We start from the raw sequence: 24884 nt of genomic DNA on the forward strand, positions 1-24884 counted from the left end.
TGTAAAATGTTCACAGCTGTACAATCTAGGTTGTGGGTGTATGGATATTTGCTGTGCAAGTCTTTAAACTTTTCTGTGTTTCAAAATTTTCATGATATATTGGAAGGAAAATAGTGCTACTGGTGTAATGAAATATAATTCTTGATAAATGTGATTTTAAGAAATACACTATAATGGCAACAAGAAAATATAAGCTATCTAGAAATAAAGCTAACAAATGATTTGTATAATACTTATATGAAAAAAACAACAAAGTTTAGTATAAAACATATAAGGAAGACCTAAATAAATGGAGAGATGTATCATGTTCCATGTATAGCAGTTGTCTGTATTATAACTATGTCAGTTATCCCCATTTCAACTCTAGATTGAGTGCAGTATCGATGCAGGGTTGTCTTTCTTGACTCTGTTCTGTTCCACTGCACTGCATATATAGAAACTTAATATATAACAGATTTTTCATATCATTAAATGGTCAGGGATAATTGATCATCCATAGAGAAAAAATATAACGGGGTTCCTGTCTCCTTCCATATACAGAAATAAGTTCCAGATACATTAACAAACTTGGTGTGAAAAGTAAACCTAAAAGTCTTCTAGCAGAAAATGTAAGCAAATACATTCGTGTTTTTGTATGTCAGGGATGTATTTCTTACATATATAAAAGATCATAATATAAAGGAAAGATTGATAAATTTGACTATATAAAACTTAAGTCCTTTTGTAATTCCATTTAAAAAAAAGTAAAAAGATAAGACTGAGAGAAGATTTTCAATGAATATAGGCGACAAATAATTACTATCCAGAATATATCAGATAAACACCTATAAATCAATGAGTAAAAAGACAGATACTGTAATAGAGAAATGGGCTGGGGGTATCAATAAGCAATTCACAGTTGAGGAAACTCTAATGGCCAGTAATCATGAAACATTGCTTAACTTCTTTAGTAATTATGGGAGAAACCAATTAAAACCATACTGTGATATGACCAGAGACATTAGACTGGCAAAAATTAAGAAGTCTAGAAATACGAAATACTGGAGAATATATGAAAATGTTTATTCAGCAAATATTTTTTGAGCATTTACTGCATGCCAGTCACTGTTCTAAGTTGTTGAGATGCATTAGTAACTAAAACAAACTAAGGTTCCCACCCTAATGGAGCTTAGATTCTAGTGGGGGGAGACATAAAATAATAAACATAATAAATAATAAAATTAAATATTATGTTAGAAGTGATAAGAGTAGTGGTAATAAGTGAAAAAAATGAAGATCAGAGTAAGAAGGTGATGGGATGGAAAGTAAGTTAGTATATTATATAGGGCTGACAGGGTAGTCGGCTTCATTAAGAACTCAGGTGAAAATTGAGCCAAGAGTTTTGAAGGCTGGTAAGGAGTTAGCCAAGGTAGTATTTGGGGACCAGGAACATTATAGGCAGAGTACACAGATTAGGATAAGGCCTTAAGGTAGAAGAATGAATATCTTTTGTGAAACAGTCGAGTCCAGTGTGGCTACATCAAAGTGTGCAAGACAGAGAGGAGGTCAGAGAGATACTGGGGAAGGGTGGTAGGTCTTTATGCGGATTTTTACTTTCAAGTGAAATGAGGGTTTTGAACACCAGTGTTGTGATCTGACAAACCTTTTAATGGGTCTCTCTGTTATGTTGATAATAGACTACAGAGGAGGATAGAAGCAGGAATGGGATACCAGTTAAGAGATGGTTGAGAGGCGAAGGAGGGACCATGATGGCTTAGATTGCAATACCAAAAACCAAGAAGATTTTTCATAACTTATTTAGCAGCAGAACTTGACCTAACTTGAACTCTTCTGGTGATAAAATTGAATTGAGACTCTAGAGTTTTTAACACATTTACTGTGGCTATCATACATTTTTCTATAGAAAATTTAATGTATTTTGTTGCCGCCCTAGTCTTTGATGGGGGTGTGATACACGTATAATATATAATATGTACATACTATTACTTTCATATCCCTTCCCCCCCCCAAATTCTGATTTTTAAAACATGACTAAATCCAAGGTTTTTGTTTAAATAAGAGATTGTAAGCATATGTCTGTGGAGATAGTGAAAGATAGTTGTATTCTGGATATATTTCAAACTTAGAGACATTAAAAATCCTGATGGATGGGATGTGGGCTATGTGAAAACAGAGGAGTCCATAAGTCCAGGGTTTTGGTCTGAACAACCAGAGAATAGAATTACCATCACCTGAAATGGGAAAGGCTGTGGATGGAGGTAGTTTGGGGCATGTTGGATTTGAGATGTAGAGTAGGCTATTGGTTATACATGTCAGGAGTTTGGGAGACAGGTCTGGGAAGGAGAACTCATGAAGTTTTGGAGGGGAGGGTAAATTGGTTCAGTTGATTTTGGGAGCAATTTTTGATACTTATGACTCAGTTCCACGTCGAAGTGTGCACTTTTAAGATTTTTATTATATATGTGCATGAGGCAGTAAGTACAAGCATGTTTATAAGAGCATTGTTTTGATGGAGAAGAAAAACATGGAAAGAAAATTAAGTTTCCATATACTGAAGAATGTGTAAGTAGTGTATTACTGTAGATTAATGAACTACAGTGAAATACAGTTGACCCATAGATAACATAGGTTTGAACTACATGGGTCCACTTATACATGAATTGTTTTCAACAAATATACAGTTGGCCCTCTGTTTGTCCAGGTTTCACATCTGTGGATTTAACCAACTGCGGATTTAACCAACTGTGGATGGAAAACAGTATTTTCTATCCACAGTTGGGAATTGGGGATATGGAGGGCTGACTGTGTGCATTGTTCTATGCCATTTTATATGAGGGATTTTGGTATCTGCAGGAGTTTGGTATTCGTAGATTTTGGTATCTGCAGGGAGTCTTGGAACAAATCCCCTGCAGATCCTGAGGGACAACTGTAATGTACCCCTAACCCCCACATTGTTCAAAGTCAACTGTACATCCACATGGGTAAATCTCCCAATTATAATGTTGATCGATGTAAGCAGATGAATACATACAATTTGAAACCATGTATATATAATTTAAAAACAACACTTATAATTGAATATATATGTTATAAAATATAATACACATATGGAAAAGATAAACAGAAAATTAGGAGTAGTTAAGTGGGGACTAGTGGGAGGTGGGACTTGATAGATTTGGAAAGCAAGTCACAGGGGCTCCAGCTGTTATTTGTAAAGGTTCTTTCTCATGCCAGTGGTACAATTTTATTCCTTTTATGTCCCTGACGCTAATGATTCGAATACTTTACAATTCGGCAGCAGTTAATGGCTAGCCCAAGGAGTGCCTGGAATCTATACTGGCGAGATGGTTCCATCTAGTGGGGAAAGTGCTGCAAGTATTCTGAGACATTTCTTTTGGGAAGGAAGAATAGAGGTGATATTATACTTAACCTGACTGTTCTTTATTTCACTAAAATTAAGAAACAAAAGAAAAGGTTATCATTTAGAAATATTTAGTCTTTGCCATTATTAAGATAATACTATAAATCTCATAGGACATTTATTGCAGACCTGTAGGACTCAGATGGGTCCTTTTTTCTGTCTAATATATATATTTGTGTTTTGTTTTTCAGAAGGAGTTGAGTCTTCCAAGAAGAGGCAGCTTGTAAGTAGACGATTATTACCATTATGATTATGATTATGACCATGATCTCCTGCTTAGGAATTCCTCCTGGGGACTATTGCCAGTATTACATAGAGGAATCCCATTCATGAGTGTGTATTTTGCCCTCTGCATTCCTATCTTGTCCAGGGAAGCCAGTGGGCCAGTCGACTTCTCTTACTAAGTCATTTTCCCCTCTCCCCCATCCCTCCCCACCCCAAATCCTTTTCTCTGTCTCAATTTTTGCCTAGCATATGGGGAAAGCTGCCACTTAAATACCCATCACAATCTTATAGTGTTTGGGGATTTACTGTGTTTTAGTAAACTAAAGCTTTTTGAGAATGTTAAATTGAAATTCTTGGCATCTGCATCTATCCCATAACATGGTACTAGGGGAGATGCCAACTTTTCTGACAAGCTGGGGCAAGGACAGCAGCTAAGTTTGGGGACAGGGTTGGAATAGGGCTTTCTTTCACGTTTGTTCTAGTCTGGCTTTAGCGCTGGGTGGGGGGGGCAATTGATGAATAATCCTTGTCCCTGGATTTTAATTTCTCGTATTTTCTTGGCCTGCTTTTTCTCTAAGAATTCTGTTGGGGAAGTACCGCAAATTTGGATAATCAGAATCATCTAGAATGCTTGTTAAAATGCAGGTTTTGAACTTATTTGAATTAGAATCTCCATGTTGGGGCCCAAGAACCTGTATTTTATGTACCTGTACCCAACACCCACCATCATTTCGCTAAGAAGCCAAATTTGGGAAGCCCTAAGGAAATAGGGCTATGATAAAACCAGTGACTTTGAACCTTTTTTAAAATAGAAATATGAGATGTAATTGAGGAGGACACAGCAGTATCCATATTTATTAAGTATACTTTATGTATATATCATATTTTTTGATGTATGAAACACATGAAAATTCTATTATAGTCACTTTAGGATTTTGTTTTGTAAAAATTTTCTAGTGATTAAGATGTCCTCTGAGAATTTTGTAAAGTCTTTTCTCTGGTTTCTAAAAGCTCATTGTGATTTGATATAAAGAAACTGGAATTATGAGTCAGAAAACTCCTAGTGTTCAGTCTTGGCTATGTCACTTAATTAGCTTTGTAAACATTGACTAATAATCACCTCATCTCTCTAAACCTCATTTGCCTTATCTATAAATGAAGGTCATGATACCTGTTTTTCTTTTCCTTATAGCTAATAGGAGGATCACTTAATATATGTGACAGCACTTCTTACAGTTTTATTCTAAGGTGTGTTAGTTTTAGAATTCTTGTAAACATATTGGGTTAAGTTTGGATGAATTTTAATATTTGAGAGCCTCATTTCTTTCTTTAAATTCACTTTCAGCAGGGGATCTCAATTCAAGGTTTGCAAGGGTCCCGAGTCTTCTAAAAACTGGGCAAGGGCACTAGCAGGACTCTAATGGACCGAGTAAATATACATGACTGAGAGGGAGTGGCTTTTCAGTATCATGTTCAGCAAATATTTGTACTTAGTCACTTCCTACTATTTCTGGCTTTTGGGTTTTTGGTGTTGTTTTTTTTCTATCTTTCTTTTTTTTGTTGTTCCCTGTTTGGAGGTTCTCTGAGATTTGCCTTTGCTTGAAATTCGGTGAAATGAATTAAGGCCTGAGGTAGGTAGCTTCTTCCAGGAATGTGTGCCTCCAATGAATGGAGTTTGCTGAGGAGGAGAAGGAAGAATATCTTGTGAAAATGATTTTTATTTGAAACTGGAGGGATTATTGGATCATTTTAGTTTTAAACTAGAGGAATCTCTTGGTTGTTTTAGTGGTATTTAAAATTAGGCCTACTCCAACAGCCTTAAAATATTTAATTAATAATATAATGTTTAGAAATAAAAAATAAATACTTTTTAAATAAAGTAACTCACATTTAAACAATTGATCATTCAGTAAATACACATTAATACTTACTATGTGTTGGGCACTATCTAAATTCTGAAGTTGTAAGATTCAATGAAATACATTTCGCTATTTTGAGGATTTATAGTTAAGTAAGCCAGAAGTTCCTCAATACAAAGAATACTTTCTTAAATCTTTAATATTGGAGGAGTAGAAAAAGTTTTATTCTGGAAGGTAGTCAGGAAACATGGATACTAATCTAGGCTTTGCCACTAACAAGTCATGTGTGGTTTCAACAGGAACTATAAGTTCTGGACCTGAATTGCGTCATTGTAAAATGAGGGGATTGGCTTACCTGATCTTTATGCTTAGTCATCTCCCCAAATAATTGAAGCTCCATGGTACCTCTCTGCATAGAGCTGGGCAAGTCTTTGTAGGGTAGGGAGTGTGCAGTAGGCGGCAAAGTATGGCTTAGCATTTGCAGTAAAGAAGCCAGGAAGGTAAGAACCACAAAGCATAAGATGTTTGAATAAGTTTAATATTTAAAAGTTTGTAGTAAGTGGAGAAGCTGATGGTAATAAAACAAGTGACTTACAATTGCCCCGTTGCGTTACAATGGACAAAACTCAATAATGGATTTCTAGATGTATGTGATATCTTGGCATTATCAAAATACACTCTTTCACCCAACAAGTAATTCCTCCAATGTCTACAAATTGGTAAGTGGAAGTATAGCATAAAAATAAAGAACTTGGGCTTGAGTGTTTGGCAGACCTGGATGTGAGTCTTGGCGCTATCATTTATTAGTTTTTTGTTTTGTTTTGTTTTTTGTTAAAAACAGGTTACTATATTTCTCTTCGTGTTTTTGCCTCCATTCATTTGTTCAAATTAATCCATCTATCCATGCATCCATCATACTGTATTTATTCAGTTCTTATTATGTGAAGGCACTATCCTATATACTGGAGATAACATTAGTGTTTAACCAAAGTTCCTGCTGTCATGGAGCTTCTATTCTAGTCAAGAGAGACAGACAGACAAAAACATAATATGGTATGTCATATGATGTTAAATAATATGAAGAAAAATAAAACCAGATAAGAGATATGAGGTTATGTGTTTTTGTGGGGTAGGGGTTGAAAATTTAAATTGTGTTGTCTAGGAATTTTCTCATTAAGGTGACATTTGAGCAAAGAAAAGGAATATGGAAAGAGTGATGTTGAGATGTGTGTATCTCTATGGCAAGAGCATTCCAGGTAGAGGATATAACACGTGCCAAGGTCCCGAGGTAGGAACATGTTTCACATGTTGGAGTATAGCAAGGAGGCCAGGGTGGCTTTTGGTGTATGGACATTGGTAGTGGGATGGTGGGGTGGTGGCGTGGGCTGGATTTTGTAGTATCTTGTAGGCCATAGAATAAATTTGGTATTTTACACTGATTAGGACAGAAAGTGAATGGGTAGTTTTAAACAGAGAAATTATGTGATCAGTTACAGGGTTGTTGTTTTTTTTGGGGGGGGGGGGCAATTTGTTTTATTGAGATAAATTCACATGCATATAACCACCATTTAAGAGTACAATTCAGTGGTTTTTAGTGTATTCACAGGGTTTTATGACTATTACCCTGTTTCCCTGAAAATAATTACAGTAAAATAAGACCAGGTCTTATATTAATTTTTGTTCCAAAAATCAGACTGATAGTCCGGCTAGGTCTTGTTTTCGGGGAAACACAGTACCACTGTAATTTGCCTATTTTCAACATTATATGTAAATGGAATTATATAATATGTGGCCTCATGTGTCTGGCTTCTTTCACTTAGTACAATGTTTTTCGAGATTCATCCATGTTTTAGCATGAGTCAATAATATGTCATACCTTTTCAAGGCTAAATAATGTTCTGTTGTATGTATATACATTTATTTTGTTTATACATTATCTGTTAATGGACATTTAGGTTGTTTTCACTTTCGGCTATTTATTGTGAATAATGCTGCTATGAGCATTGTTCAGTTATTTGTTTGAGTCCCTGTTTTCAGTTGTTCGGGGTACACATCTAGAAGTAGAATTGTTGGATTGTATGAGATTTCTGTTTACCTTTCTGAGAAACCACCAGACTGTTTTACATAGCAGCTGTACCATCTTACGTTCCCACCAGCAATACACCAGGGTTCCAATTTCTCCTAGCCAACACTTTTTATTTTCCATTTTTTAAATAATAACCCCCCTCCCCCTTTTTTGGCTGATATCTGAGTTTACTTTAAATGTCCTGGAAGGTCTCTCCTTTGGTGAGAGGGTCCCAAGGAATAGTTGTTATCATAAACCACTTAAGCCAAACAGTGTTTACAGCAATCGTAAATAAATGTACACTTCAGATTCAAATAGTCATTACATTTCCAAGTGTCAGTGCTAGGATTTAAAATTTTGACTTTTGGAAAAAGATAAGCATCTCTCATTCAGGGTATGCCCGTTCAGACTCTTCAATCACATTTCTTAAGTCATTATCTCTAATAATAGCCATTTTAATAGGCGTGGAATGGTATCTCATTTTGGTTTTAATTTGCATTTTCCTAATTATTGGTGATGTTGAGCATCTTTTCATGTGCTTATTGGTCATTTGTAAACCTGTTTTGGAGAAATCAAATCCTTTGCCCATTTTTTAATTGGGTTTTTTTTTTTGTTAGGTTCTTTATATATTCTAAATATTAAACTCTTATCAGATACATGATTTGCATATATTTTCTCCATTTTTTGGGTTGCTTTTTAACTCTCTTGATAGTGTCCTTGATGCACAAAAGTTTTTAATTTTGATGAAGTATAATTTATCTTTTTGTTGTTGCCTGTGCTTTTGGTATCATATCCTAGAAATCCTTGCCAAATCAATGCCATAAATACTTCCTTCCTATGTTTTCTTCTAAGAATTTCATAGTTTTAGCTCTTATGTTTAGGTTTTTAACCCATTTTGAGTTAATTTTTGTTTATGGTGTAAGGTAAGTGTCTGACTTCATTCTTTTGCATATGAGTATCTAGTTTTCTCTATTTGTTGAAAAGACTGTCTATACCCCATTGAATGATCTTAGCACTATCTTGTCAAAAATATTTGACTATATATGTGAATATTTATTTTGGGGTTCTCTATTCCATTGGTCCATATGTTTGTCCTTATGCTAATCCCAGTTTTGATTACTGTAGCATTTAATAAGGTTTAATGATACTTTTAATAAGTATCATTTAATAAGCATTTAATAAGGATTAATAAGCATTTAATGATACTGTAGCATTTGAAATCAGGAAGTGTGAAATCAAAGTACCAACTGTGTTCTTCTTCAAAATTGTTATGGCTATTCAGGGTTTCTTATGATTCCATATGAATGTTAGGATGAGTTTCTCTATTTGTGCAAAAACATTGTTGGGGTTTTGATAGGGATTATATTGACCTTGCAGATCAATTTGGGTACTGTTGTCATCTTAATGATATTAAATCTTGCAGTCCATGAACATGGTATATTTCTCAATTTATTTAAATCTAATTTCTTTCAGAAATGTTTTATAGTTTTCAGTGTGCAGATCTTTTACTTCTTTAGTTGAATTTATTTCTAAATATTTTACTCTTTGCAATGCTATTATAAATGGATTGTTTCTTAATTTTTTTTATTATTTATTGTTATAACTGATTTTTTTGTGTTGGTTTTGTATCCTACAACTTTGATGAATTTGTTTCTCCTTGTGATTTTTATATGCATTTCCCTAATGACTAATGATATTGAGAATCTTTCTGTATACTTATTGGCTATTTATGTATCTTTGGAGAGATATCTATTCAAGTGCTTTTCCATTTTTTATTTGAGTTATTTGTCTTTCAATTGTAAGGGTACTTATATATTCTGTATACTAGACCCTTAACATACTTATATACGTGGTTTGCAAATATTTTTTTCACATTCTCTGTGTTATTTCATTTTCTTGGTAGTGATTTTTGATGCACAGAAGTTTGTAATTTTGATGAAGTCCAGTTTATCTGCTTTTTCTTTGATTGTGCTTTTGATATCATATCTAAGAAACCATTGCCTAATTCAAGGTCTGATTTGTTCCTGGGCCTTAATTTATAAAGGTAACTTAGTGATGACCCAGAGACCAATGCTATTGAAAGAAGAATTTATTACTTACAGTTTCCCCAAGAGAAGAGGTCATGCCATGCCATGCAGGGCCACATGGAGAAAGTACATAAAGGTTTGGTTAGAAGAGGCAGAAAGGAGCAAGGGGAAAGCCTAAGCCAAAGCCTTTTTTGGGGTTTCTGCAGGAAAGGCAAAGCAGGACAGGGCAAATAGCTTAAGATTGGTTACTTTCAATAATGTTGGTGGGCTCTGGGCCATAGGGTAGTCTTTAGTTGTCTGGTATTTCACCCTGAGTGAGATAAGGCAGGGGAAATATTGGCTTGATGTGTGAAAATTTGATAAAAGAGGTGGTTGGAAGTATAGACTCAGGATTGAGTGGAGAGTTTGTAATAGGATTTTTGCACACCTGCAAAAACTGGATTGCAGGGGAGATGTTTGGCTGTTAGCTTGGCCCTGTAATTAATGGATGCCAAATAGACAAATACAAGATCTTAGAAAACGTAGAACAAGTGATTATTGTGACGATTTATCTTTGTTTCCTTTTAAGGGTTTTAGCTCTTATTTTAGGTCTTTCATTCATTATTAATTTTTATATGTGGTGTAAGGTAAGGACCTGATTTTATTCTTTTGAATGTTGATAGCTGTTGTCCCAGTACCATTTGTTGAAACAATTGTTCTTTCCCTATTGAATAGTAATCTTAGGTTTTAACAAGATCACTCGCTGCTCAGACTGTAGGGAGGGCAGGAGTGATAACAGGGAAGTAAGTGAGGAAACTGTTACAAAATTCAGTCAAGGTGATGGTGGCTTAGACAGGGTGGTAGCAGGTGAGGTGGTGAGAGGTGGTTGGATTCTGGATGTATTTTGTAAAGAGAGCTGACATATTGATAGTTGATTTTGGTATATGAGAAAAAGAGGAATTGAGAGTGACTGCAAGATTTTAGAGCTGAGTAGCTAGATGGATATGGTTGCCATTTACTGGGCAAGATGGGAAATACTGTGAGTAGAGCAGGGTTTGTTGTTATTTTTGTTCTTGGGACAGGCAGGAGTGGGGTTGTTGGAGGAATCAGGACTTTGGTGCTTGATTAACATCCAAGAAAGAGTGTTGATAAGGCAATTGTATATATGAATTTGGGATCAAGGGTGAGATCTGATCTGGAGCTATGCATTCAGGGATTAACAGTATACAGATGATATTTAAAGTTATGACATTGGATGAGATAAACTACTGAAGTGCGACTCGAGTGTGGTCAGCTTACCGGTGATGGTCAATGAACTGTTTGTTACCAGTTTGCATTAGTTAAGTACAGAAATCTAGAGTAAGCAATTTGACATTGTTGTAACCTTCAAGCATTTGATTATTTTTCTGTTAATTCATATTTATTATATTTTACAATGTTTTATGATGGATTAAAAATTTCACCTGGTCCTTCACCATACCTAGTTTGAGAAGCACTGGTCTGGTGGTTGAGTTTAGGTAGAAAAGAAAAGAGATCTAGGGACTTAGCCCTGGGGGTACTTTAGTATTTACTGTTTGGGAGAAAAGGAGAAAGCATCAATAAAGACCTACAAGGAGCAGCTAGTGAAGTTGGAAGAAAACTGGAGGGGAGTGGTGCTTCTAAGAAGAAAGTGTGGCAAATACTTCTGACAGGTTATATAAGGGAAACAAGTAAGGGTTTAGTAATGGGGAAGTCCCTATTGGTGACTTTGGGGAGCCATATTGATGAGAGATGGATCCAAAGCTTGATTCGAATGGGTTCAAGAGAATGGGAGGCAGTATTACCTACTGTGTAATAATTTGCGTTAAAAATGTTTAACCTCAGTTGAATATATGAAGAAATAATCAGAAAAGTTCAAATTGAGGGGCTAATCTATAGAACTTCTGGTCTGAACTCTGCAAAAAATGTTGAAGCTGTGAAAGATCAAGAAAAAAGACAAAGGATGTGTTCTAAATTACTGGAGGCAAAAGAGACCTGGTGAATAAATGTAATACTTGATTTTTTGTTGGATGCTGAATTTTAAAAAATAGTTGAAGGACGTTATCAAGACAATTGAAAAAATTTGAATGTGAACTTTTATTAGATAATATTATTTTGTCAGTGTTAAACTTCCTTAGTATGACGATGTGTGTGGTCGTTCTCCCTTGTTCTAAGGCCAAGGATGATAATTGTGGAAGTATTTGAGGGATGAGGTGTTATAATGCTTATAACTGATTTTCAAGTGGTTCAGCTAATTAACAAAAAGTGTGTGTGTGTGTGTGTGTGTGTGTGTGTGTGTGTGTGTGCAGAGAGAGAGAGAGGAGAGTAAAAAGCAAATGCAGCAAAATGTTAACAGTTGTTAAATCTAAGTGGTGGGTATATAGCATTTCATTTAATTATTCTTGTTATTTTTCTGATATTTTGAGGACTAGTTAATGAGTATATACTATTCTTTTAAAGAGTTTTGTTGAAAAGAGGGTCATAGAAATCAGGTGATAGCTGGAATAGGTTATGGAGCTGAGTCCCCTCACCCCACTTTTAAAATATAAATGGGAGATACTACATCATGTTTGTATGTCAGTGAAATTATCCAATAGAGAAGGAAAAGCTGATGCAGGAGAAGAGGGAACGATTGCTGGAATGTTCTTTAATAGATAAGAATGGAGGACATCGAGGTACATGTGGAAATAATGGCCTTAGACAGGAGCACTGACAGTTTGTCCCCAGTAGCCTCAGTTGCCTCAATTTATCTGTAAAAGATTATGCACATAAAGTGAATGGCATGGTGCCTGAAATTAAGCACTTAGCTATTTGTTATTGTTACAGAATTTAGCTCAATGCCTGTTACTAGTAAACTTTCAAACAATGGTAGTTGTTAATTGTTGTTTTTATTATTAGCAGGCCATAGTTATTTGGTCGACATTTTAAATTCTTAAGAGAAACAAATTAGTAAGATCCTAAATGAAGTTAAATGAACAAATAGTGTGCCTTAGAAAAGACATGGGACATTCATGGTTGGCTTTGGTCATATTAGGAAAGAGAGCAACTAAATTCCACTATGGGGAATGAGAACATCCAGACCTGCAATGATAAGGGCTTTGTTGGGGCAAGTTGGTTATGAAAGTTCTTTTGGCCTGGCTCATACCACTCATTTTAGATATAGCTTCCTGAAATTAAATCATTTTCATTTTTAGAAAGCTATTTCATATTTAACCCCATCTGGATATTTTTTAATATATTAAAAACTCTAGTCTAGAATATCAGACCTAGAGGACTTGATAACCTTGTTGAAAGTGTATATATATATATATATCTATATCTATATAGATATAGATACATATAACCTATCTGTCTCCGTGGAAAAAGAATTGAAAGAAAATGAAGTTCTAAATCTATTTGTATTTGTTTATCCAAGGTATTGCATTTTGCTTTTGCTCAAATGCAATAGCTCTAAATGGCTTTCTTTGCCCAGCTCTGTAGAGGGGACGTCCTTTTGGAAATTCCTTTCAAATAGGATTGGGTTTTTTTGGTTGTGAAATTCAGTACCAATTCAGTAGCAATTTCAGTACCTACTTAGGAGCTCAATGTAAGTGGTGTTTATGTCTCTAGTTACCCAGAAAGTTAAGCTTTTCTAATACCTATTACAACTTAAGGATGTTTGTCCTCATATTTCTTGAAATGTCTTTGCTTTATTTCTTTGAAGCTATGAGCATTCAGTGGAGGTAAAGAATGGACTATAGGAGTGAAGAAGTAGCTGTAGCACGCACCTGTTATGGGGGGTGGTGGTGGTGGTGTGCACGCGGGCACATGCATGCCTGTTGCTATTAGTTGCCTTTATTCTTAGAGTCCTTGAGGGTAGTTCTCCTTTTGCATTGTAGACTTACTAATTTGGGCAGTGGACTTGGACATCAGATCTTAGATGAAAGTAAATGCCAGGTGTCTGCAGTGATAGGCAGTGGGCTGGGAGGAGTACCAGGGGCTCAAGGATATGATGTGTCAAACTTTGTCCCTGTGAAACTGACATGTGAAACAGTGTCATGCACTTTCCCACTCTGATGTAATTTGATGGTATTTGCCTGGATAAATGCTTCTGGGGAATGTGCTAAAAAGAGATACCACCTGCTACACACAGTAAATGCTTTGTGTGGTATCAGTGGTGCCTGATACAGGGCTTTAGTTTCTCTGTGAACTTTGAAAAATCAGGAAATTTAGGGACTGTGTAGGCCAGAATGATAGCTTTGTGTTACATTTAATAGTCTTTTTTTATTGGGCTTACATGGGAAATGATCTCACATAGGTTCTCCAGTGGGAAGAAGGCAGGAATTGGCAGGAGTTGGCAGGGCTGGAGCAGTTGTCATCACTAATTTCCCAGCAGGAATCATTTTGTTGTTAAAAATATATTTGTGGTTGTCAGTGAGCCATAAGTATGGATGCCAGACCTGAAAATTGAAACTCAAAAATCCTTTTGTTACTATTATGTTGAGAACAGCTATTGTTATGCTAATCACCCTCACATTTATATGTCTAGACCTCACAATTACCAATTCAATGTAATCAATTTGGATATCTCAGAGACATCTCAACTTCAGCTTTTATAAAACTGATCATTGTCTTTCTCAAAAACCTACTTCTCTCTTATTCTCTAGCTTATTAATTGTACCACTTCCTCAAGATAGAAAACAGTTACTGTTACTTTCCTATTCTTCACACCCACAACTCCTTTCTATTATACCTCTCAAGTCTCTCGTAATTTTCTCTACTTCTTTCTCCTACCACTGCTTTGTCCACATGGTCCCAGCCATTGTGCTCTCTTGCCTCTGCTACTACTATAACGTCCTAACTGGTCTTTGTCTGACTTTGCTTACCCCCAGTCCACCCATCCATCATGCAGTAGCCAGAGAAGGCTTTTTAAAATGCACATTTGATTATTAGATGTTTTTTAAACTTGTTTAATGAATTGTTTATTACTCTTAGGATCACGCCTGAAAGTCTTGACGTGGCCTATAAAATGATCTGCACAATCTGCTTCCTGTCTTTATCTACGTATTTTGCATAATATGTTCTCTGTACCTGGAATATTCTTTCTCACATCTATACCTGGCTAGCTCCTACTTATTCATCAATTCTCAGCTTACATCTCACTTCCTTAAGGCTTTTCTGACCTCATATCTTGCTGTCCCTAGACTAAAGTTGGATTTCCCAGAATGTATCTTCATTAAACCCTGTGCTTTTTCTTTATAGCTCCTACAGTAATTGTAAATAAAGAGTTATTTGTCTGTATTTTCCTGTTGGATGGTCTATTAGTTTGCTTGGGCTGCCAAAACAAAATACCACAGGCTGGGTGGTTTAAACAACAGAAATTTATTTTCTCACAGTTCTGGAAGCCAGATGTCCAAGAGCAAGGTGTCAGCCTGGTTGTTTTCCAGAGAGGGCTTTCCAGAGAGTACTGTGTGCTCACATGAGCTTTCCTCAGGGGGTGTGTGTGTGTGTGCGTGTGTGTGTGTGTGTGTGTGTGTGTGTGTGTGTGTGTGAGAGAGAGAGAGAGAGAGAGAGAGAGAGAGAGAGAGAGAGAGAGAAGGAAAACGGAGGGAGGGGACAGGGAGAATATCTTCTTCTCTTATAAGGCCACCAGTCTTATTGAATTAGGGCCCCACTCTTATGACCTCATTTAACCTTAATTACCTTCTAAAGATCCTGTCTCCAAGTACAGTCCCAATGGGGTTAGGGTTTCAAGGTATGAATTTGGGGGGGACACAATTCAGTCCATAGCAGATGGTGAATTCAGTACCATGTTGTGTGGTATAGTACTCTGTCCTTAGGGCAGAGTACAGAGTTTAACACATAGTAGGCAATCACTTAGGTCCGTTACTAATGTGGCCTGCGACAAGCATACAAATGGAGCTATAAATGTTTAAAAGTTTTAAATAAAGCTTACAAACTGTAAAATAAAATATGTTGTATATGTAAAATAAAACATCGTCCTAATTTGAGAAATTAACAAAAAGAAATTATAAAGCTATTGATTTAAAAAAAATAAACATGTTAAATATTTTATTTAACTCAGTATTAGTAAATGTACCAGGCAGATGTCACAGCCGTTCGGAAGAGAAGTGAAAGAAGCACAAATTTATATGTAGTAAAGAAATGTTGAAATAAATTTATAAATGGTTACAAAACTGGATTTTTCTGTGGGCAGAAGGGAAGTCAGTTGAGCCTCCACTATATAGAATTTATTTGCATATCTGTAGACAAGAACTATTTTGTATCGCTATCAGTTATTTATAACTTACAGAGTTGTAAAATAGCTCAAAGGCAGTAAAAGACTAGGATCAAATAATGATTCTCTTAAACAATCATCAGAAGATTATATTTTTCTTTGCTTATACCAAGTTTCCTTACAGTCTCCCCCACCCATTTGATCTAAAACAGGGGTGTCCAAACTTTTTTTCAACGTTTTTCACCAAGGGCCATATGCGGTAAAATACACAAACAGCCGGGCCACTCACTCGAGGTGAAGTACGTATTGCCTCACCTGGTTTATTTAAGTAAACTAAATATATATTTGGAATTTGCTGCGGGCCAATTAAAAATGGATTGCGGGCCGCAGTTTGGACACCCCTGATCTAAAGCAATATTAAATATTATTCTTGATTACAAAACAAAGTTGTTCTCAAGTTTGGCCTGGTTATTTACATAGGGGTAGCAATAATGTTAATTTACCATACAGACCTTCTTAAGTTCGCTGGAAATTTTATTAAAAATCTCAGATTGAACTTTTAAAAGCCTCTATTATTTGTATTTCAAGGTTTGAAAGCCAATCTTAAGAAATCATTAAATTTCATCTGTGGTACCTATAAATTTGGATGAATTCTTCTCTTCTTGAGGTCCCCAAAATGTCAGAGGGTCCTGGGCCTGCCAGGGAGTGATCTTCCTCACCACCTATAAGTCTGGACCTTGTAAGGCCAGATACCTGGTCATTTTTCCCAGGAGGGTGTGTAAGTGTTTACTCCATAAAGTCAACCATAGTTCCTTAAAAGTGGCTTATTATACCTGATTAAGTAAGCATCATTCTCAAATATGACATTTCAGCCAAAGCCTTGGTTGCATAGCCATTTTTCACAATTATATTTTGAGGGAATACAGTAAGGATATTCAGTAAGACTTTCTTAAATCTCACTGGGGAGAGAGTCAGCAAGAATCAGACATGACAAAAAGCAAAGACTACTAAATTGTTAAAGGTTTAGATAGCTTAAGAAGGAAGAGAGCAGGCTTTCTTATATATCCAGGAAATAGACATTAAGACAGTATTCCAAACAAATATTAGTAACTACAGTTATCCCTCATTCAGTCCTGTGTAGTTAATTCTCGTTTCACTGGACCTTAGGTTAGTAGTCTGCTTCTTGACTAAAAAGAGTTCTGGAAATTCTGACTCAGTCCATTGGAATGGTCTGGAAGTTGTCCAGCTGTCCAAGCAATGGCATCAGAAGCATGTACCCAACAATCTATTCTTTGAAGTGTCAGTAGTTGGAAATACCTGCTACAGTCTTTTTCCATGGGTCTCTGAGACAGGCCCGTGGAGAACAGACTCTGGCTTCCAGTTGATTGCAGAGCCTTCAGACAAGCATCAGTGTAGAACAAAATCTCCGTTTAGATGACAGAGACTTAAAATAATTGGTCAGTTTATTACTGATAATTTTTAAATGTGGAAGTTTTGATGAGAGTTCATAACAAGAATAATGCAGCTAACAAGGGAATTAAGTTGTTTCTGTGGCATGTAAAATAAGAATAATAAAGCCAATTCAAAAAAGTTTTAGCGAATGTCTCTAAGAGTAGTTCTTTTCAAAGAAGAGAGTGACTGTTACACCTGATTTATAAAACATGGATGGACATAATTTTTACACAGGAAAATATCTTGATATATAACATATAATAATCTAATAGCATAATGTACATACCAAGAACATACCAAAACTATACTAAGGATATAAAGTGGAAAGATTCAGTGAGTCTGGAGTAAATCCTAGACATCTGTATTTTTATAAAACTTCGTTGACCTAGAAAATGCTAGATTCAAATTTTAGAAATAAGGTTGTTACCAAATAAGCATTTTAAATAATAACTGAAATTAAGACTGAAAACACTAAACTATTATTTTCTAAAATCTGGCAAAATATCATGAGGATTCATAAACAGAAGCATTCTCATATTATGGGTAACAAGGGCATTTACAAATCTCTAGGAACTTCCCATAAATTACACAGTTTCTAGAATATTTATATTAATAGCATTTTACTTGTACAGATTTAAAGTAGGGAAGGTTGAGCATCTTTTCTGATTTGACAACTTTCCCCATGAGACTCATCAATAGTAAAATATCAAATATACCTAATTGTTTCTGGTACCTCTCCATAATTGTGAAAGAACATTTCTTGTGATTTTTCCAGGGATGCTCTAAAATATGTCAAAGATAGTTTTAGGTAGTAAAAATATACCGAAAGTTTTATTTTACTGTTTTTCTATACTTAGGATCTGATTTTGAGAAGGCAGAATTTCAAGAGCTGTCAGTGGAAATACTTAACAATAGGAGTGTTGGTACTTGAGAAACAATACCCCGTTACTTAATCGAGGTGACAATAAAACATTTAAAAATGAAAATATGGTAACACACTTTTGAATAACCACAGCTTTTTTTTTAAAATGAGGAACCTTATTGTTTGCTTTCTTAAGTAATTAAGGACATAATAAATCAGTCTAAAGCAAAGAAAGTTATTCTAGCAAGACACACAATATATGCTATCTAGACATATTACACAGGAAAAAAGAATAACCTTTAATACTATAAGCTAAGGCAGTAAACTGTAAACCAAGGAGACCAGCCAATCAAAATTGAGCAAACTTTGCTAGGATTTTAGCAAATTCATAGCTTTTCAGACTCATGGCATGGTATTATTAACCATGGCAAACAAAATTCACTTAGCCAACTTTTGTTCTTCATTATTCTCCATATTCTGGAATTTATTTTCACTTACTTGAGGACAGTTCTTAGGAGGGTCATCAAGGTCAGATTTAATTTTATAATAATATCAAGATAATATTAAGATGCAGTTCATTTATCATTGCTGTCTTCAAATGAATCAATAAGTAAGATTTAAAAATGTCTCAGAAGGCCCATCTAATCCCAGTCAATCTACTGAACCAAGAAAGTTAATAATAAATGTATTTTGAGGTACTACGTTTTGGGATTATTTGTTAAGTACTGTTTTAGACTGAATGTTTATGTCCTCCCGAAGTTCATATGTTGAAGCTCTCAATCTGATTGGGTTTGGGGTGGGGCCTTTGGGAGGTAATTAGATTTAGATGAAGCCATGATGGTGGGCCACTCATGATAGGATTAGTGTCCTTATTAGAAGAGGGAGAGACCCCTTCCTGCCTCTCCCCTTCCTTCTTTTCCTTCCTCCTTCTCTCCCTCCCTCCCTCCCTTTTCTCACTCTTTACGGCACTATAGATTGTTTTTGCCTGTGATAGAATTTCATATAAGTGAAAATTATACAGTCTCTATTCTTGTATTTGGCTTCCTTCATGTTTCAGTACTCCTGTTCATTTTAATACTTAGTATTTCCATGTGTGAATATACCACTGTTTGTTTGATGGACATTGGGGTTGTTTCCAGTTTTTGGCTATTATGAATAAAGCTGCTATGACCATTCATATACAAGTCTTTATGGACATAGGTTTTCATTTTTCTTGGGTATACATGTATACCTGGGAGCGTTGAGACCTTAAAAAAAGTATCTTAGTCATTGCACCACCAATGGGAGTAACTTATCAGTCATAAACAAACCTAAAACAAAACCCAATTATATAGAGGAAAATTAAAATTAGAAAAGTTAGAGAGTAAGTGAACTTGAGATTCATCGCTGGGATCCAACTTCAGATTTACCCCTGGAAGCCAAGAAAAGACATGTCTGGGCAGCCCACATACGAGGTGCACTTCTCTCATGTGACTCTATGAGGTGAATCCATACAGCATTTTGGTGGACTTCTAGTACTGTTTAACAGGAAATTTTCCAAAAAAGATGAAAGTAGATTAAAAAATTCTTAATTGTGTTATTTTGACAATGCCAGATTAGTAAGCTTTTTTGAGTCATTTTGTTTTTTAGATTTAAAAAAAAAGTGAGGTTCTGTTTAGAGGGTATTTGTTTGCTGTAGCAATAGAAATTGGAATTGGCAAAATATATATCTATATATATTAAAGCAATGCATAGATTTAGAAATGAACCATGAGTTTCACACATCAAACTTGGTAATGGAGTCTGATGATAAATTATTGTTGTCACAGAAGGTATTATAATATTTTAATGTTACTTTATAAATTGCAATTTCACTATCTCTTAAAGTCTAAGGCCATAATTTCTTCAGATCTTTTTTCATCTTTTCAGTGCTGGGATATTTGAAAGAAAACCAAACATAGAAGCTGTGCTCAGATTAAACCTTGATCTGTAATGGTCCTAAAGTAGTCTATAAAAATCAGTTTGGAATTATTTGTTGGTGAATCTTTTTCATAGTCATGTAAAGTGAGCATATTCTAAGGTGACCCCCCCAGTCTCCTCTTCCTGGTGTTCGTACTTTCATGTAATCCTGCTCCCCTTGAGTATGAGCAGTACCTGTGATGTGTTTCTAACCAATAGAACATAGTAAAGGTGATGGGATATCACTCCTGTGCCTATATTATAGCATATAAGACTGTCTAGTTAGTAGACTTCCCATAGAGACTGTACTGGCTCAATGAAGTGTAGGGAGTCATATTGGAAAAGCCTGTGTGGCAAGGAACTGCAGTAGCCTCTAGGAGCTGAGGGTAGGTTTCATTCGATATCCAGCAAGCAGCTAGGGCCCTCTGTCCTCCAGCCACAAGGAAATGAATTCAGCCAACTACCTGATTGACCATGGAAGTGGAATCGTCCCCAGCCAAGCTTCCATTGAGAATGCAACACTGATTGCAGCTTTTTGAGACTAAGCAGAAGAGCTAGCTAAGCTGTGTTTGAATTTTTGACCCACAGAAACTGTGAAATAATAAATGTTTTGTTTTAAGGGACTATGTTTGTGGTGATTTGTTATGCAATAGAAAATGAATACATTATGCAAAAATACTTTTGCCATTTTCTTGCTTTAATTTCCTTATATTTTATTGCAGTGTCACTTTCATTGTACCTGCTATGTGGAAATTCTTTTGACTAAAATATTTTTTATCTTTTAAAAAGTGAAAGAGTCAAACAGCCAAAGAGATTGCTTTGTTTGTTCAAATAATAAATGATAAGTATATGTTTATGTTTGTAAACAGCCTCGACATAATTCTCCAAAATGGATATAGCATTTTATATTCCTACCAGCAATATTAGGGTTCTAGTTGGCCCACCTCCATAGTAACATTATGTTATTTGTTAAACAAATTTTACCCATTCTAGTGGGTGTGTAGTGGTGTCTCAGGAGAGTGGGCGATGCCTCTGCACTGGGAGGCCCAGAGAAAGGGCCTAAACCAGTGGGTTCTTGGCAGAAGACAGGAAAGAATTCAAGCAGGAGTGGAAATAAAAGTGAAGCAAGGATAAGTCTATTCAAGCAAAGGAGAAGAAAGAAGCAGGCTACTCCCATAGGCAGAGCAGCTCTGCTCCTGCGGAGGTTTGAGCCTATTATTGGTTTCCCTTTAATTAGGAGCTGTACATTCAAATTTGTAGAAGAAATATTCAAGAATTCTCTGGGAAGGGGTGGAGGTTTCCTAAAAGTGCTCCTATGGCCATTTTGTGTCCTTTTGTGGTCTTTTTAGTTTCTAACGATGGCAGCACGGGGTGTGTCTTTTAGCATGCTCATAATGAGTGTATAAATGAATCTTAGGATCACTGCCAGGTGATATCCTCACCAAGTTGGTCTAGCTGGTTGCAGCTGGTCTTGGCCAGCTCCCAGACCACCAACCATCCATCCTGCCTTGGGATCTGGTGATAAGTTTCAAACGGGCGGAGATTTCTTGTTTCTCAGCCATCCCTGCCTCCACAGCCTGCCTTTCATCTACCTCAGTGGTGTCTCATTGTAGTTTTAATTTGCCTTTCCCAGATGGAAAATGATATTGAGTATGTTTTTCATGTCCCTAGTGGCCATTTGTATATCTTTTGTGAAATGTCTGCTCAAGTCTTTTGCCCATTTAAAAAATACAAGCTTTTTTTTAAAATTGAGTTAATAAGAGTTGTTTATATTTTCCAGATACAGATCTTTTGTCAGATATATTGTGGCTACTTCAGTCCACAGCTCGCCTTTTCCTTTGAAAGATACCTTAGAATGGTATCTTAAGATCCTAAATCTTAATTTTGATGTTCATTTTGTGAGTTTTCATGTTCTGTCCAAGAAATCTTTGCCTATCCCAAAATAATGAAGATTTTCTCCAATGTTTTCTTCTAGAAGTTCTGTAATTTTAGCTTTTATGTTTGGGTCTTAATCCCTTTTGGATTTTTTTTAAGGTTGAAAAATTGTGATAAGGTTATATATGTACATATGCATTAAAATTTGCCATTGAATTGTACACATCTTCAAGTATACAGTTCAGTGGCAGTAAGTTCATTTACAATGTTGTGCAATCATTACCACTATCTATTTCTAAAACTTTTTCATCACCCCAGCTATAAACTCTGTAACCTTTAAGCAGTAACTCCCCGTTCTCCACTTCTCCCAGCCCCTGATAATTTATCCTACTTTCTGTCTCTCTGCGTTTGCCTATTCTAGGTACTTCATATGAATGGAATCACACAATATTTGCCCTTTTATGTCACTTAGCATAATTCATATTGTCTATATCTTAAGTCAGTTTTGGTAAGACATTTTTTGAGCTTTCTGTCCATTTTATATACATTTTTGGTGAAGTTGTTCATGCTGTTCTCATTATTTCACTGTCTGTTGATCTGGTGTGGATACCCATTTTTATTCTGAACAATGGTAATTTGTGTTTTCTCTCCTTTTGCTTGATCGTTCTAGTAGGATTTTTATTAATTTTATTAATATTTTTAAAGAACCAACTTTTGGTTTTGTTATTTTTTTCTGTCACTGATTTCTGCTTTTATTTTTTCTTGTATTTTGAATATAATTTGCTTTTTTTAGTTTTTAATGTAGAGGATTATTAAATCAGTGACGTTTGATGGACTATAAAGTTTGATATGTTGTATATTCATTATAACTTAAAATATTTTCAAATTTCATTTGTTATTTCATCTTTGACTAATAGATTATTTAGAGTGTGTGGCTTAATTTACAAATATTGGGGGGACTTGTAGATTTTTTTATTATAATTGATTTTGAATTTAATTCTGTTTTCTGACAACATAATTTACAGGATTTCAATCTTTTGAAATTTCTTGAAACTTCTTTTATGGCCTAGCATATGGTTGTTCTTGTGTGTTTGATTAGCTGCCCTGAACTCTAATCTGTGCCTCCTCAGTTTAGTAGAATTGCTGTGTTTTGCTTGAACTCTAGCATTCTGTGCCACTGTAAGAACTCACACCAGTTAGAATGGTTATCATCAACAAGACAAATAATAACAGGTATTGGAGAGGCTGTGGAGAAAAAGGAACCCTCAGACACTGTTGGTGGGGATGCAGACTGGTGCAGCTACTCTGGAAGGCGGTGTGCAGGTTCCTCAAAAAATTAAGAATAGAATTACCATATAACGCAGCAATCCCTCTCCTGGGTATCTACCCAACAAATCTGAAAACATTCACCCGTAAAAGATATATGTGCTCCAGTATTCATTGCAACTTTATTTACTGTGGCCAAGACATGGAAACAACCAAAGTGTCCTTCGATAGATGATTGGATAAAGAAGTTGTGGTATATATACACAATGGAATACTATTCTGCCATAAGAACAGCTGAAATAGTACCATTTGCGACAACATTGATGATCTTGAGATTTTGATGCTGAGCAAAATAAGTTAGAAAAAGTCGAGAACCATATGATTTCACTGATATGTGGTATATAAAATTGAAAACAACAAAAGAACAAGACAAATACATGAAGAAACAAAACCTCATAGACACAGACAATAGTTCAGTGGTTACCAGAGAGTAAGGGGGAGAGGGGGTAGTAGATGAGGGTAAAGGGGATTCAAATATATGGTGATGGAAGGAGAACTGACTCTGGGTGGTGAACACACAATGTGAGATATAGATGATGTATTACAGAATTGTACACCTGAAATCTATGTAACTTTACTAACAATTGTCACCCCAATAAACTATAATTTTAAAAAGTTGTTCCCAGTTCTCTAACTGGGACAATTGGAATGTCTCAGCGTTTGAGTTTCTCTTCTTTCTGGGTTTGCATTCTTGCGTTGCCTTTCCCTAGTGCCTGAAAACTTTGCCTCAAATATTTTATGGTAGTTTTCTAGCAGAATGGCTGGTTTTGTTTCACTAACTTTGTCATGCTTGCAGGTGAAAGTTTGACAATCTTAATGCCCCAAATTGAGAGGTTTTTGTTTTTTTTAAAAGTTCTCTCACAAGTCAAATCAAAATTTTGCATCGAGTGTAAAGCTAATTAAATTCTCATTCATTTCTACCTCCTGATTTTCTTATTCAGTTAACTCAATATGCATAACATTAAGTTATTTAATGTGACTTTTGTCCATGTTATAATCTGTAGAACTGAGTAATATTTACTTTTTAAAAAGCTAGGTATTATTATTTTTCTCTTACTTTATTACCAGTTAAATTAGTAATTTCATTTAAGTCTTTATCCTTGCCAGTGACTATTTGTTTCATCATTTTTTAATCCATCTTACATGTTCAGCTGTTTTAGTATCAAATTTCAAAATCATTTACATTAAACCTGTATATTTTCCATTGTTTTTTGTGATTATTTTACCATTAAACCACAGGGTAAAAAATCTTTGTATTTGGCTAAATACTGGATAGATACTATTACTTTATGAACAATCATACAAGCATTCTTTATTGGCATTTACTTGGCTTCTATGAATACTGTGGCTTATTTATTCAATTTTTTCTTCTCTGCTAATAATTGTATATGTGCCTTCTGTTTGCATGTGAAATCCACTCATTTTCATTAGCAGACTTTTTTTCAAATTTAAGCAGACCAACTTATTTGTAAATTTGCTATTTTTTCTCTCCTAAGCTCTACTTTCCTATTTTTCTATCTCTGTCAAAATCACAACTTGTACTCATTTATGATGGTCTTTAGGGTTTAAAAAGAAAATGTAATTGTATTCAGAGTACCAGGTTTGAATATATTTTTATCA

At 35.3% G+C, this 24884-nt stretch overlaps 1 protein-coding gene across 6 annotated transcripts in view; it reads left to right on the top strand.

The window, feature by feature from the left end:
• MAST2 (microtubule associated serine/threonine kinase 2) overlaps positions 1-24884 on the top strand; it is a 193205-nt gene that overhangs the window by 81220 nt on the left and 87101 nt on the right. For all 6 annotated transcript variants that reach the window (XM_033114019.1, XM_033114020.1, XM_033114022.1 and 3 more), the window contains one exon: positions 3613-3644. In XM_033114019.1, the coding sequence (XP_032969910.1) occupies positions 3613-3644 (32 nt within the window). The remainder of the gene's footprint in view (positions 1-3612; positions 3645-24884) is intronic.

Source organism: Rhinolophus ferrumequinum, chromosome 9 (genome assembly GCF_004115265.2).
Source record: "Rhinolophus ferrumequinum isolate MPI-CBG mRhiFer1 chromosome 9, mRhiFer1_v1.p, whole genome shotgun sequence".
In the NCBI taxonomy this organism is placed as follows: domain Eukaryota; kingdom Metazoa; phylum Chordata; class Mammalia; order Chiroptera; family Rhinolophidae; genus Rhinolophus; species Rhinolophus ferrumequinum.